Source organism: Corvus moneduloides, chromosome 11, assembly GCF_009650955.1.
Source record: "Corvus moneduloides isolate bCorMon1 chromosome 11, bCorMon1.pri, whole genome shotgun sequence".
NCBI lineage: Eukaryota > Metazoa > Chordata > Aves > Passeriformes > Corvidae > Corvus > Corvus moneduloides.
In genome coordinates, this window is record NC_045486.1 from 13,324,680 (window position 1) to 13,340,814 (window position 16,135).

Genomic DNA, 16,135 nt, shown 5'->3' on the forward strand with positions numbered 1-16,135 from the left:
AGTGCAATTAATGCAGTGAGGTATTTCAAGATGAGGAAAATTGCTGAATGCTTGCAATGAAACTTTGTAGCAAAGGGAATTCTTTATCTCTGCTGAATATAATCCACATCTGAGTTCCCTTACATTCTGAAGGGTTGTGCCTTACAGATTGGGAATTGACCTGCACATTTGCCAAATTTTAGGCTTTCTGATTTCTTTCTTAATTTTTTGACATAATTAAATGAGATTAAGCTTTGTGCTTGTATTTTATTTATAGCAACACTTAAAGCATCCTTTGTAGGAGGATGGCTGGAAAGAAGGATAAGTATGTTGGAAAAACAAATTGGATTAACTTTTAAGTTTTAAGTAAATACTGCAATCTTGATAAAAGTGTGTGGTTCCAAAGCACACTTCTGGTTTCCTGAGGGTGATACACCTTCTACTCAAGATAAAAATTGTAGTTAAATCCTGTTCTAGCACAAGGTACAAAAGCGTTTTTTTTTCCCGCAGGAAGTTTGCTATATTCTGACTAATAATATTTCACTTACTAATTAATTTGAAACCCTTACTGATAAGCACAAACTCTTCTACTGTAGTGCAGAACAGTAATTTAAATTGTAGCAAGAATAAGATTATGATTTGTTTTGATTTTAGGATTTTCTGGAATGTGCCAATGAATGTTGCACTCGACATAATGTCCAACCTGTAGAAACTTTTATGCAGAAAATGATACAGACATATGAAATGATGATTGTTAGACATGGGTAAGATTCTCATCACCGCACTATCTGTTGTAATTCTGACTTATACTGTAGCAATAATTTATATGAAGTTATAGAAGGTTTTGAGGGTGCCAAAATACTCCTCTTTGTATTGGAACAATTGATTACTGATACTGCTTTTGCCTGTTCCAAAATTCTTGTGGATGTATGTCTGGGGAATTGTACTCTTTCTGGTATCAGAAGTACTCTCATATGTATAATGATTTTAGGTGCTGATACCAGTATGGTGAAAACTTAGGACTGTAAAAGCTGATTTGTATTAAAATATTGGTTGTCAGATCTGTGCCATTTTATTCCTAGCTTTTATTACAGAATAGCAACTGTGTGCAGAGAATAGGTACAATATGACATTAGCCATATGATGGTTAATATTCAGTTCATTAATTAATTCTCTCCATAAGACATCATGCAATCAGATTTGCATGTGCAAATAAACTAGGTTTGTGGAAAAGATGTTTTATACATACAAAGAAAATTTACTTGCTTCCCTTTTTGAAAATTAGGTGAAAATTAGCTTTAAACATATGTTTGATACTGTTGGCTTTCATGTGAGCTGTAAAAGTCTAAACTGCAAGACAAATGTGTTAATAGCAGGATTTTTTTTCCATCTAACAGCTTCATGCTGGTGGGGGAATCGTTTTCTGGGAAGACCAAAGTTCTACACGTGTTGGCAGATACGTTGTCTCTTATGAAGGAGCGTGGTTATGGTGAAGAAGAAAAAGTCATTTATAGAACTATGAATCCAAAATCAATCACTATGGGCCAGCTTTTTGGGCAGTTTGATCTGATATCCCATGAGGTAACGTATGTTTAAAAAATAATGTTCCCTGTATATTGTGTTTCTATTATTATGGATAGTAAACTGTTGAATTCATAATTTTATGATTTAAAACACAGATAAGAACACAACTGTAAATTTTATTTTAACTAATGCATTTATGGTCTGTTTTTAATTAAGATATAAAAAATGCAGTACCATGTGTGTATGCGGTTATATAGGTTTAAATATACAAAAAAAACCAGTACCATTTTGAAGGTCATTGTCCTCTTATAGTTGCATCCATGCTAGGAAATCATATCAAACATAACTGCATTCATTTCTCTGTCTGTTCTTAACCAGTATAATCAAAGTAATGCAAAAACTATCTAGAAAAATCTATAAACTCATGAGTTCCCAAGTGTGAAACTTAGGCTTGGAGAAGGAATGATATGAAGTAGTAAATGTGAAATAGTGAAACTTAGGGTGACTCTGGAGAGAAACAGATGCAAGACAGAGCAGAAATGCTTCTAAGTTTCAGTAAAATGAATTGCTGATCTTTTTTGTTACAATATTTTTTTCAAGTGAAAAAAAATCTATTTTAAAATTTGCTGATGTTTTAAGACCCTCGGTGAAACTCCAAAGTTACATGTGCTCTCTGCAGCATAAGAGGAGAATAATTAAAAGTGAGGGATAGTGGAAAGCAAAGAGAAGGGTTTCTGTGACTGGCAGTTCAGGTTGTACTCTGTGTTCTTTGTCTCGCCCCCCATTCCCACATGTACCCTGTCAGTGGACAGATGGGGTCGTCGCTACAACCTTCAGGGAATTCGCGTTGTCCGAGACCCCCGAGCGCAAATGGGTCATCTTCGATGGCCCCATCGATACACTGTGGATAGAAAGCATGAACACAGTTCTGGATGACAACAAAAAGGTATCAGTCAGTGAAATAAATGCTTGAATAAAATTGTGTGACATTTTGCAAATACCCTCCTACATGTAAAACCACAAATACAAGCTGCAGTGCCTGACTTTTGAAAAGAGCAAGTGCAAGGTGGCATTGGTGACAAGTCGTAAGGGTTTTTTTTAGAGGTTTTTGATTGAAGTTTTTTCGTTTGTTTTGTTTTACTTTATTGGAATCATAATCACAAAATCAACTCATTGCTGAAAGACATGAATTCTATAGTATTTCCTGATGTCATAATGTAATTTTCTAACATAAATAATTGAAATTTAAACATCAGAAATTACAATTAATTATATATTATAAACCCCATCATTTCTAAGCCTTGCATTTCAAAATAATCCCAAGACACAAAGGTTTGCATTTTCAAAATAATGGCTTCTGCAGTCAAAATTGTAACACCACTTTTGTAAATGGGCCCTAGGAATCTCAAAGCAAATATAAAAATGAGAGACAACATTGGGACTTTTAAGTTCTGGATGATAATGTTTCAAAATACTCAAGCTGCACTCTTACTTTAATATGAGAGGGTAGTGTTTCTCTGGCTGGAATGCTTCAGCATTAGCAACAATATCTGCAGGTATCTTTTGTCCTTTCTTCTTTTCTTTATCCTGTTAAATGCAAGATTGATTGTAATGAACCTACTGGTAGGTTACTATGGAGTGCTATGGTTTAAGTGAAGAATTTAGCTAAAACTTGATAAAAATCTATTGCTACAAGTGGTTCAACATTTTATCTAGTTGACCTTACCTTTGATTTTACTTGGTTTTGCCAATTTTCATACAGAACTCTCCTGAGATAGGAAGTGTAATTTACAATAATTTTTTTTTTTCTAACCTTGCATGTTATTTTTTATCTTTCAAGCTTTGTTTGATGAGTGGGGAAGTCATCCAAATGTCCCCTCAGATGACTCTTATTTTTGAAACAATGGATCTTTCCCAGGCATCAGTAAGTTTTGTATTTAGTGAAAATATGAAACAAAATTCAGTACATTAAATGCACAATAAAATGAGTTTACCGTTTTTCCTTAGCCTGCTACGGTCAGTCGTTGTGGCATGATTTATTTGGAACCTTCTCAGCTGGGCTGGAGGCCACTTGTTACCTCTTGGCTGAGTAAACTGCCTGAACCTCTGAACTCAAAGGAACATCAAGCTCTTCTGCAGGGACTTTTTGATTGGTTGGTACCGCCAGCATTAAGAGTCCGTCAGAAACAGTGCAAGGTATTATTTGACATTTTTTCCTGCAGTAGTTAGTGGCTATGTCCATTCTGTTACCCTTGGTAGGAAGTGACTGTTCTCTCATGAAAAGCACAGTTGGAATGAATATGTGGCTCTTGGGACCAGTTTGGAAAGTTAAAATGAGAATGTCAGCTAAGACTTGAAACTTGATCATCGTTTTCATCTTCTTATTTTTGAAAGTACAGTTTGTATTTAAAACACTGATTAAAAAGTATTCCCAAGAGAATTTTGTACATTTTTTTTCTTTAAAGATCTCGTGTTGTATAAGGAAGTGCTTTTTTAAGTTTTAGGGGAAGGTTGTAGTTCCTTGCAAGCTCAGTGTGGCAGTGCTTAGAATTTTGCTCATGTTTTGCTGCAGTTACTTCTGTGGGTTTTGGTTTGGTTTAAGATGTATAATTGTAGTGGTCACGTGGTAGCCATGAACATGGTTAACAAGCTAAAGGTCTTGACATTTCAATGATTGAAGGGGGCAAATGATCTTTTGGGTAAAAGTCAGTGTATACCTTGCCTTCTAATATGTGTTCAGAATTAGCTAGTGATCTAATTAATTTATCTCCAAAAGATAAATTAGCTAAAGATGTAAAGTATGACATCCAACCTTTTGAATCTCTTAGGAACTGGTACCTACAAGTGATATCAATGTTGTAGTAGCTCTCACACGGATTTTTGAAATGTTGATTTGTCCAGCTGTGCAAGAAGATCCCACCAACAAAAGCATCCGTGCCTGGATTATGGTTGGTTTTTTAACATGTAGTGAAATGTATATTTATTTCTGTATGTGCTGGTTTTCAAAACAATTGTACTAATCAAAGTAACTTTAATTTGTGAATGGGAGACGTGAAACAATTTTACTACCTCCTTGCTCTCTCTCCCCACACTCTGGAGGTGTCCAGATGAGATGGAAGTCTTAAAAGTGACAAATATGATTAAAAATTCTCCTATTTTTCCAATTAATTGGGATAGTGTTTTTATTAAATGTGCTTTTTAAGTAACCAAGAAGTTAGCTGAAGCAAAGTGTCGTATTTCTCTTAAAGGAAATAAATATTCATGCAACACCGATTGGCTTGTTTGTTTGAGCAACACTTCCTTGGGAGAAGGTTTTCTGACAGTTATATTAGCTGAATCCTCTGTCTGACCTTATATGATTGTTCTTATGAAAAACTGAAGAAAATAGAATATGAAAGTAGTTATTTAAAATTGAATTATAAAATTCCTAGATCCTGGTTTGTCATTAGAACTCTTCTCAGGCTTTGTCCTGTGACATACTGCTGTAGTCAGTGGCCTTTATTTTTTGTTATCTCTCTCTTTCTCTTTCTCTTTCTCTTTCTCTGTCCTTGAGTAAGACTTTTTTGTGTGCTCTGTCTATAGTCAGATTTCTAAATCTCTTTAGGCCAGGGATATTGAAGGGCAATTTCTAACATCTCTCTGCTTAACAATATTTTTTAGAATTATGTTTGCTAATCAGACTGTACAAGGTTTGTGTAATATGTCAATTTATGAGACAGTTACTAATTTTTTTGTTCTTGCAGGGTTGTTTTGCTTTTGCCACAATCTGGTCCATTGGTGGGACTTGTGATGGTGACAGCAGGACAATTTTTGATAATTTCTTGAGGGAAACTTTGTCTGGAAAATCTAAAACAAATCCTGTACCGGAGAGTTTGGGAAAGTGGGAGTGTCCTTTGGAAGAGAAAGGCTTGGTCTATGACTACGTGTATGAGGTAGGATTGGCTTCTGCATCCACTAAATAGATTATTACTGTCATAATAGAAGGAAAATGCAGCCAGATGGGTATTTTAACTTTTTGAAGCCCGTTGGATGTTGTAGAGTGTTGGTTGGATTAAATCCTACAATGCATTTTTATTTCCTTTTCAAATACCAGTGTACTGACCATTTTTTTAATGAAATACCGAGATGTACATTTCAGTTATATTTGTAATACTGCCACAGTATAGTTCTTCTGTAACTCAAGCTCAGTTGGCAGATTAAAAACTGCTTTTGTATAGAAGGAATAATGTGGACTGTTCAGAAGGAAAGCAGAATATTAAGCCCATAGGCGGTTTGCTTATGTTACAATTTTTGTTTGTAGTGTCTATTAGAAATGTTCTTCTCTTGGTTTGTTGTTGTGGTTTTCTCTGTGTGTGGGTTTTTTTGTTTGTTTTCACTGAACAAAATTTTAAAGAAAAGAAAGGATTCTAAGTTTAGGTATGTACTTTAATACTTCATTAGTGAGGTAAAACAAATGAAATGTGTGATCTTTTGAAACATCAAATATTCATTAATTTATTAAAATCCATTATTTTAATTTTTGAAAGTGAGGTAGTAGAGAAAACCCTTCATATATATAACACCAGTCTGTTCTACATCTGTGCTTCTTCCTAGCTCAAAGTCAAAGTAGGTTGGGCTCACTGGAATGACTTTATTGAACAAATTAGTTACAGTGATAAAAATGTGAAGATTCAAGATATTATAGTCCCAACCATGGATACAGTTCGCTATACCTATTTGCTAGACCTGTTCATTACCCATGGAAAGTAAGTTGCTTCACTACAAATTTCTAAAGTGAAATTTGATCATAGGCAGAAATATCTCCTTTTTTTTGAGTTCATTGTTTGTATCAAACCCTCAGTTTATTCGGCTGTTTTAAAACAGATGTTTACTACAAACAAAAAAATTTGCCCAGCAGTCTGGTTTTATTTTTTTTTATGAAACCTTATTATAGTCTAACTTTTGTATTCTCATTCTGATGATGATGTTAGGACAGCCCAAAATTTTTTGCATCCTCTTTCTACTTTGGCAATTAAATACATATTTTAATTTATTTTCTTTGATTAATCCTATCAAAATCAGTTATATTAGCCATGATCAGATCATATAAGAGAATGAAATAAAAACCAGCCTCAGGTTCCAAGGCTGAAAGATTTATGAAGTTTGAATCAATGCAAGACCTATCACAAGAGCTTTAACTCCCATGTGTTCATATACTTCAACACCAGTAGAATGAGGGAATGAGAAATGTTTATTTCCCCTCCCATTTTCTTGGTGGTGGAAGCAAACTAAAATTATGAGAGGGTTTAATGAATGCATTAGAACACTCTGGTTTCTTCTTTAGGCAACTAATGTTTTTAGAGGTAGAAAAAGAAGGGCCAGCTAGTAAAACCTTGGACTTCCAGCTGCATTTAGTTTACAGTGTTAGGTTTCTGCAGTCTATGTGCTTTATTTCTCTCTTTGTGAAGACCACTGCTTCTAGTGGGACCAACAGGAACTGGGAAATCTGTGTATGTCAAGGACAAGTTAATGAACAACTTGGAAAAGGAGCGCTACTTCCCCTTCTTCATTAATTTTTCAGCTCGAACAAGTGCCAATCAGACCCAGGTTAGTAGAACAGATCATTTATGTCTCAAGGAGATTGTGGATATGAATATTTAATCTGTGTTCTGAATGATCCTGTTTGCATTGCAGAACATTATTATGGCCAGGCTGGACAAGAGGCGCAAAGGAGTCTTTGGCCCTCCAATGGGAAAAAAATGCATTATTTTTGTAGATGATATGAATATGCCTGCTTTGGAGAAGTATGGGGCACAGCCTCCTATAGAACTTCTGAGACAGTTCTTTGACCATGGATTTTGGTAATTATTGGAAACACAACTGAAATTTTTTGTTGCTGTATTTGCTGTTATACTTATTTATTCCTTAGAATTTTATTTTCAAAACTTTTTTGAAGTGGTTTGTAAATGTTAAGGTAGATTTAGTTTATATAAAAATCCATTTTTTAAACTTGAAGCAACTTGTATATTACTTTCTAAGGACTTCTCAGTTTGGGAAATTGATGATCAAATTTGGTTTAAGTTTTTTAGAATGTTCTATTGCTAAACTTTTGCAGAGTTAGTATACATTAAATAAAATGAATCATTTATGCCTTTACTGTTTTAGTTTTTTTTCCAGTGCAGTTTCTTGTTCTTTTTCTTTCTCTTCCTCCTTAGAGTTGGCAGCTTTCTGTACACATCTATATATATCCAGTTATATAAAACTTCTGATTTTATTTCTTATGTTAGTTTTCCCTATTATCCATTATTCTGTTAGTCATTAAAAGTTTTTTAACAAGATTTCAAAATGTTTTTTTTAAATTCACAATGAAATCAGATCTGATAATAGGCATGAAATAAAATAAGTTGAGAGTCTTCCCTGCTTTTGAGGTTTTTGGCTTTGCTTAGATTGGAAGACTGGAGCAGGTGTTTTCCTGAGTCTGGATCATTCTACAGTTCCAGGCACTTCTCAAATACAGCTACTCTTGTGATTCCAGGCACTGCTCAAATATCTGTTGCTCTTAAATAGAGATAATATATCTTGACAAGTTACACTTTTAATACTCATGTCAAAATTTCATATCAGGTTTTATGGAGTGCAATTTAAACAATCAATCTTTTTTTTGGGCCAGCAAATGGTATGTTAAGATTAACTGGTACACAGTTACAGGACTAGTTGTTTTTTGTTTTTTTAGGGAGGAGGGATTGTTTGTTTTTAAAAATATAAAATATATAGAAATACATGTTATATTATGTAATGCCTATTATTTTAAAAAATATTTTTAAATACTTTTTTATGCATGCAGAGAGTAGTCTGTCATACAGCTGCATTGAAGGTGTAACAAATGTGTTGTATCCATATCTAAATGTCACATGGCATTTTATTTTGAAGGTATGATTTTAAGGACACCTCTAAAATCACCCTTGTTGACATACAGTTAGTGGCAGCTATGGGGCCTCCAGGCAGTGGGAGGAATCCTGTCACCCCTCGGTTCCTGCGGCACTTCAACATTTGCGCCATCAATTCTTTCAGTGATGAAACAATGACGCGCATCTTCTCTACTGTAGTGGCTCTTTACCTAAGGACTAATGACTTCCCTTTTGACTTCTTAACAATTGGAAATCAAATTGTCACTGCCACTTTAGAGGTAAGAGGCAAATACCTTAATGGAAGTTTCCTTCAATTTGTTCATTAATATTCCTTTGGCTCTACAATAATGTAGTGTGAAGGGATTTTTTTGAGAAATAACATTTTAGAAGACATTTAGGAGTTATGGTAATAATGCAGTCAGTGTTAATTTTTTTTAAATTTTGTTCTCTGTTCTTTTTGTCTGAAGGTGTATAAGAAAGCCATCAAAAATCTTTTGCCCACACCAGCCAAATCTCATTATACCTTCAACCTGCGTGACTTTTCACGGGTTATCCATGGCTGTTTGCTCATTAAGAAAAGTGCAGTTGAAAACAAACATGTGATGATTCGGCTGTTCGTGCACGAGGTGTTTCGGGTCTTCTATGACCGTCTGGTGGAAGATGATGACAGAGCCTGGTTGTTCAATCTAGTGAAAGATATTGTGAAAGAACATTTCAGAGAAGCATTCGATAAAGTTTTTGCACACCTGAAGGAAGGATCATCCCCTGTGAGTATCATGTTTAACCTGTTGCAAAATAATTCCCGTATTGCAAATTTAGGACTAGAAATTTAATCATAGGTGAAATTCTGATTCAAATGTGCATGAAAGTTTGAGTTGAATTTGGCAAAATGGCTTAATGAGGAAAAAATGTAGAAATGGGAATTGTTTGGGAGGGTTTAACTGTTGTATATAAGCATTCTATTCAAAAAATATTACATTTAAAATGTGAGTAAACTTACTAATTTTCCTTAAAAGAAATTTGGGCATCTGCATCCTGTTATTGTTACTAGATTTTACTATCCAAAATCCTGTATAGTTGTGTTATATTTTATGCCTTGTCTTCCTTTTTTCTGTTGTTTTTTATGTCCCTTGTAATTTCATTGAAGTATAGAAGAAATAACTTTGTGGTCTTAGTTGTCCATTTCATAATATACATCTGTATGAATTTGGTGTAATCTGAAGGTCATGATTATGAGACGGTTAGTGGCTATTATTTGAGCCAGTTGTTTTCCCAGAACAAATTAAGAATAAGTGTATAGTTCAACGCAGGAAACATAATTTTGAGGGGGGTGTTGTTTGTGAGTCAAAATATTTTGGAGTGCTTATTCTTTTGTCTGGGGTATTTGTCTAAATTCTCCTTTGTTTTCTAAAGTTCCAATGAGGAATACATTCATTAAATATTAAACTTGACTTCATAATTTGTTGAATATTTACCATAGGTAACAGAAGAAGACATGAGAAGTTTGTGTTTTGGTGACTACATGGTTCCAGAACTTGAGGGAGACGAAAGACTTTATGTTGAGGTTCCAAGCATTGAGGAGTTCAGTGATGTTGTGGAGCAGTGTCTGGATGAATATAATCAAACCCAGAAAACAAGAATGAATCTTGTCGTTTTCAGGTGTTTATGATCTGTGTTATTAAGAGCTTTAAGCAGTAGTTGATAATTCAGTATATTCAATTTTGTGGACTGTGGTTTTTGGTATATCTCCTCCCCTTCATGCATCCTTAAAAGTGTTTGTGGTGTAACACCTTTTCGGATGGAAGCAAACTGATTTTTCTCTTATGCCTCTCCCTATCTGAAAGTAAATAATAAGAAGCTTTTCTCTTAAGCGGCTTTGAATATTTGTCTTAGTTGTTATGGAAACATTGTGCACTGCCTCAGGTAGTTGCTGTACTTCTCCTAGGCCTCTGTCACCAGTGAAGATGGATGTCACTGGACTTTCATTTCCCAAGGACAAGCATCCCAAGAGTGAGATGTTCACAATCATAGCTGTTTGTCTACTTTGTTGTTACTCAGCACAGCTGGTGCTGCAGCTAATCCCGTGAAATTTTAGACTCTGCAAGGCATTATTGTTACCTTAACTTGTGATCATGCAGAGCTACAACCGAGAGAGATTAGGAGGTCAAACTCCTTCCTCCTCCCTTTTGCTAGAGATTACTGCCTCTTCATATTTGCCAGGGTGGCTTGACACATAAGTATTTCGTGAAGGTGATTAGGATTACTTAAAACACTTCTAATATCAGCTTATTTTAGTCTAGGTCATTTTGCCAAGCTGGATTTGTGAGTGCCTGTATATACTGCTAGGCTGGGACTTTGAAGAGCTGGCAGCCTCTGATCACAGGCCACTTCCTGGGTATAGAAGCAATATTGCAGTGACCTCACTGAACAGCAGCCAGGAGAGCATGTTTGACTGTAGCCTTAAAGTTCAATCTCATAGATAACATCTGAATTTGTTTCCTTTATTTATCTAACCAATAAAAATAAACAGAGTTTATCTTTCTTGAAATGCTTGGAAGTTTTTTTGAGACCGCTTTTGATACTTGCTCAGCTTGCTTTAATTACCCCATGTCCTATGCCTAAGCAGGTGAGCTCCTATAGGCCTTGCTGCATATTCTGAGATAAATCAGGCTTGAGTTTTGACAAGGACTCTCAGTAATGTGCAGATACTGCTTCCTGAGGATGTTCCAACGTCAATTCCACACATAAGTTATAAATCACTGTCAGAGGTAGAGGGGAGGGAAATGTTTGTTGATAAAAACCATGTTCTCCCAGTGGTTACTTTAAAAAGCTGTTTAGGTTGCTATACTTCAAGAAAGTTAAAACTGGTAATACTGCTGTGATCTTGAAGTAGAGAATTAATGTTTTTCTTTGCCTTTAAGACATTTATCCTTATAGTGCTCCTGTTCTTATCTCTGCACATTCCTTTTAGTAATTTGTAGTAATTTAGCTAAATACTGGTATTTGTAAAAGAGAAGAATTGTAAGTTTTACTTTATTTTGTGGTTCATGCCCACTCTCTTTCTTCCTCTTCCTCTCTACCCTGCCCCACCCTGCATTCAGAGATTTGTTTTGGGGATGCTACTCCTTGATTTGTTTCCCAGGTTTATAGGTGCATAAATGTACAGGTATTTCTGCTCTTGTTGTAATCAACATATTCCCAATGCAGGTACATGTTGGAACACTTGTCTCGATTAAGCCGCATTCTGAAGCAGTCAGGGGGGAATGCTCTGCTGGTTGGAATGGGAGGAAGTGGACGGCAGTCTCTGACTCGCCTGGCAGCGTTCATGGCAAGAATGTGTGTTTTTCAACCAGAGATTTCTAAGACCTATGGTACAAACGAGTGGAGAGAAGATCTGAAAGTGAGTATTAATAACCTGTCTACATTTTGACTTAATTTTGAGGAAGGATATTTTGGAATGTACAATTTTAACTGTCTTGCATTTTCAGAGACTTCTGAAGAATGCAGGTGTAAAAGGCTTGAAAACTGTATTTCTAATCACAGATGCACAAATTAAAGAAGAAAGCTTTTTAGAAGATGTTGACAGTCTCCTCAACACAGGGGAGGTACCCAATCTTTTTCCAGCAGATGAAAAACAAGAAATTGTAGAGGTATCTTTAGAAACTCTCTTTAATTTCACCTCCCTTTTAATCTACTTGGACAGTTCAGTGTGAAATGTGGCTTTTGTATATTTGCACGTAATTCTGTGACTTCTTTTTGAGACCTTAGAAAAATAAACCAGTTATTAGTAAACTTACGCAGTAGCTTATGCCAGCTACAAGCTTTAATTCTGACCTAGCACTCTGTTCACAAACACATTAAGTTGTGCAAGTAGAGAACTTGGGTTGTCCACAAATACCCTATGGCTGTAGTTATTTTTGTAGGATATTGTATAGGAGAAGAACGTACATCATAATGTTTTCCTTAATCAGTGAAGTGCGAAGATGTGATGTTTTTATTAGAAAACATGGCCTGCCTTTCTCAATAGACTCCTACTGTCTGAGGCACTAGGGCATTGTTAGGCAGAATTTCAGTGTTCTGACACTTCTACTCAGAGACGAGGTGGGCAAAGGTGCTCCATGAATCTAGGATTAGAAGTAATGATGCAATGTACTCAGGCAAATTTAAAAAAAAAAAATTAACTGAACTCAGACTGGGATTTTCACAATAGCAGTCACAATTTGGGAGGGAGGGGCATCAATCTTTATACATCAAGTTGGAAACTTAATGTTAGCAAACAATATTTGGAAATGTATGCTGTGCTGTCTTCCTATCTCTGTGGTGTTTTTAATAAATTACTTAAGTATGCTTCTAGTTGACTTTCAAAGTGGTTCTTAGTACACACAAATTTTCTTTATTGCAATATCTGTATCACTTGATAGATGTTACTACATGGTTTTTTTGCACTTAAGTTATGGAGCATGTTGATACCTGGATTTGTGTATCTTTCAAAGAAGTTAGATTATAATTCTTGTGATCTTTGTCTATTAGTATTTCATTCTTGCCAGGTACATAGTGAAAATATTAAAATAATTTGGCTCTTTTCCAATTTTACAGTTTGTGTGAACATATTCAGTGGGTGTATGCTGGAACTTGGTAGCTATCCACAATGAGCAGCTGGACCAAAGTTGGTTTTTACTCATTTAAATCTGCTCCCTTAAAAGAATTCTTCTTTTACTATATTGTTATGATTTACTCTCAGTTGCTCAGAGCAGCAGATGATCATTTCTAGACTGAGTTGTCAGGGCCACAGATAAATAGTGCAATCCTGTTCTCTAACAGTATTTGCTACTTGTTCTGGCTTTCTACTTTATTTTGCCTGTTTCATTTCCACTAAAAAATTTTATTTCCTGGTGATGCTACCATTAACAGAATTGCTACAGGACTTCAGATGTGCTTAATGACAATTTATATAACATTTTTTATGCTATGTATTACTCCTAAGGGTGTTCGTGCAGCAGTTCAGGCTGGTGATAAAGGTGAAGAACTCAGTCCCTTGGCCTTGTTTGCACTTTTTGTGAACCTCTGCAAAGAAAATCTCCATATTGTGGTGGCATTCAGCCCAATTGGAGATGCTTTCCGCAATCGTCTGAGACAGTTTCCATCACTCATCAACTGCTGTACTATTGATTGGTTCCAGGTATGGGAAAATACTTACATTATTTCCTCAAAAATCTGCTTCAGTTTTCTAACACTCTGTATTTCTAAGTGCCATCAGATTTTCTTTTGTCTTCCTTGTAGAAGTACTCGTTGTTTTTCAAAATTTTAAAATTCCATAGACCTTTTCTGTAATATTTTGGGAGCTCTTTGATGTGTGATCTCAACATTTCTACAACTAAATAAAGTTAAATTTTTTTGCTGTAAATTTCTGAAGTGTGAATAGTCTTAGTTTGATGATGGCAATTTGTAATTTTATTACATAATGTGTATGTTTTAAAGGACTAGAGAAAACATTTCATTGTGACTGTAAAATGATTTTAATTGTGGCTGCTTATTAAGCAGGTAATTATATATTCTTCCTTCCATCCATTATAGGAATGACTAGCAAATACAAATCCTGTTGCTTATCAGTAGATATTTGATAGCAGAATAGAACTTGGAGAAGCAGTATTGGTGTAAGCAGTATTGCTCTCAATTAAGCACAGTTAGCTCTATAACTTGGCCTCGTGCTGATGTCAGTGAATTTTTCTGCCAAAGGATGAAATAGACACAGAACTGTTTAGATGGAATGTTAATGTGTAGCTTTGAACTAGAAGACCAGCCAGGAGTTGCCAGAAAATATTGCATGGGTGGTGACCTTGCTGCCTGAGCTAATTGACCTTTAAATCAGTTCATTGTTCTTGTAGCACACCTGGGACTAGTGTGTCTCATTCTGGTGGTTTGAATGGTAAAAACTGATTTTGACGTTTGAAGACTGCTAACAGTTGAATTTTACAAATTCTTCCCTCCTCACTTCTCCCTCAGCCATGGCCTGAAGATGCCCTTGAACATGTGGCTAGTAAGTTCTTAGAAACACTTCAGCTCACAGACATCGAGCGTCAAGGAGTTGTGCCCATCTGTAAATACTTTCATACTTCAGTTTTGTCACTCTCTGAAAGGTCAGTCTATTGCTTTTCCAAACAATCATAAAATAGTAGGTGATTGAGTTTCATTATTACTCATTTATGTATTAAAAGTTAACACAACTATTTGCCTCCATAGCAAGGATATAAGTCTGTTGAAATTGTTAACTCCTATCAAACAGTTACATCACTTTGCTAACATTAAACTAAGAAAATAAATCAAAAAATAAATCAAAATTTAAAGTTACTCTTTCTTTTATTTCTTTTTTAATAGGTTCTTACAAAGTCTGGGACGCCATAATTATGTTACTCCTACTTCTTATCTTGAGCTTATTGCTGCATTTCAGAGACTTCTTACTGAGAAACGAGACAGCGTAATGAAAGCCAAGAAGAAATATGTGAATGGACTAGATAAACTAGCTTTTGCTGAGTCACAGGTGAGTTAGGACAAATATGGAACTGAAAATGGAAAATATTTGTCAAATGCAGGGTTTTTTCTGGAGAAGTCAGTCAAAAGTGTTACTTCGGGTTTTGTTTCGCTCAATCTGCAACAGTAAAACTAAGAAATGTATTTCACCTGTTCTTTCCTACAATCACAGAACTTATGCTAGAGGCCATCTCTAAGCATATATTGTTAGGTAGATATGAACAGAGCTTCCCTTTCCTTGGTGGTTAACAGGGGACTGTAAGTGAGCATAGTTCTTAAAATTAGACATTGTAAGTAGGAGATAAAAATAAGTCTTGGAAATGTTTTAATTTGAAACGGAATGTTACATCCTTCTATCAATAAATTAGTCATTAGGGAAAATCTAGGTCTTAAAAAAATTGTTGGAAATTGTGCTTGACCCTTCTGATCCCACCTGATTCTTTTGCATATGCCTAGGTTGGTAGGATGAAAGAAGAATTAATTGAGCTACAGCCCAAACTGGAAGAGGCTAAAGTGGAAAATGCAAGCATGATGAAGGTAGAGTTGTACAAATACAGCTTTGTGGCTTTTAATGTAAACATGTGTCTTATTTCATTGATGTGTGACTTTCAGAAAGTAAGAGTTGAGGTTTTTGAGCTCACTTCTTGTTTACAGAGGTTTCCAGTATTGTGAAACTTGCTATTTATGTTTATATCCTTAGAACAGAAAGAAAATTTCATTCTTTAGATAAAATACATTCTCTGGATATACAGTCCTTGCCTAAGCTCCATGCTGAAGAATGTTAGAGGAACTTTCATGCTTATAGTGGTTAAATCAGGTTTCCCAAGTTGATTCACAAACAATGTGAAAACCTCAAATAGTTTTTCCATATGCCCAGCTATGACAAAATAAACAAGAACAGTTTTGCACAGTCTGTCTTTGCATGCACAGGGATTATATGTTTGATTTATAAAAGGACCCTAAACCCAGTTAATTTCATGGGAATTTAGTGGGATTTAGGATCGAAAATCTTGGGTGTTTTGAGAATTCTGTTATATGAAAATATACACATACTTGTCTTGTAAAACGTGACTGTTGCATCACCAAAAAAGCATGATTTAATTGACATGTTATGCACTTGTTTCTGATTCCTAAGTGTTTTTACAGATACAGTGATACCTCTTCTACCTCTAAGAAAACTAAATCTCACTTCCCTAGAACTGCAAAGGGAGTTGGAT

The 16,135-nt window shown here is 35.2% G+C and overlaps 1 protein-coding gene across 7 annotated transcripts in view; it reads left to right on the plus strand.

Moving 5' to 3' along the window:
- The window catches only part of DNAH12 (dynein axonemal heavy chain 12), a 59,676-nt gene that overhangs the window by 23,254 nt on the left and 20,287 nt on the right, over positions 1-16,135 (plus strand). For all 7 annotated transcript variants that reach the window (XM_032120970.1, XM_032120968.1, XM_032120973.1 and 4 more), the window contains 19 exons: positions 634-743; positions 1,377-1,560; positions 2,309-2,449; positions 3,344-3,427; positions 3,511-3,699; positions 4,332-4,451; positions 5,247-5,435; positions 6,097-6,248; positions 6,951-7,089; positions 7,177-7,343; positions 8,413-8,668; positions 8,858-9,157; positions 9,871-10,049; positions 11,598-11,790; positions 11,879-12,040; positions 13,375-13,569; positions 14,394-14,527; positions 14,766-14,928; positions 15,375-15,455. In XM_032120970.1, coding sequence (XP_031976861.1) covers positions 634-743; positions 1,377-1,560; positions 2,309-2,449; positions 3,344-3,427; positions 3,511-3,699; positions 4,332-4,451; positions 5,247-5,435; positions 6,097-6,248; positions 6,951-7,089; positions 7,177-7,343; positions 8,413-8,668; positions 8,858-9,157; positions 9,871-10,049; positions 11,598-11,790; positions 11,879-12,040; positions 13,375-13,569; positions 14,394-14,527; positions 14,766-14,928; positions 15,375-15,455 — 3,138 coding nt within the window. The remainder of the gene's footprint in view (positions 1-633; positions 744-1,376; positions 1,561-2,308; positions 2,450-3,343; positions 3,428-3,510; positions 3,700-4,331; positions 4,452-5,246; positions 5,436-6,096; positions 6,249-6,950; positions 7,090-7,176; positions 7,344-8,412; positions 8,669-8,857; positions 9,158-9,870; positions 10,050-11,597; positions 11,791-11,878; positions 12,041-13,374; positions 13,570-14,393; positions 14,528-14,765; positions 14,929-15,374; positions 15,456-16,135) is intronic.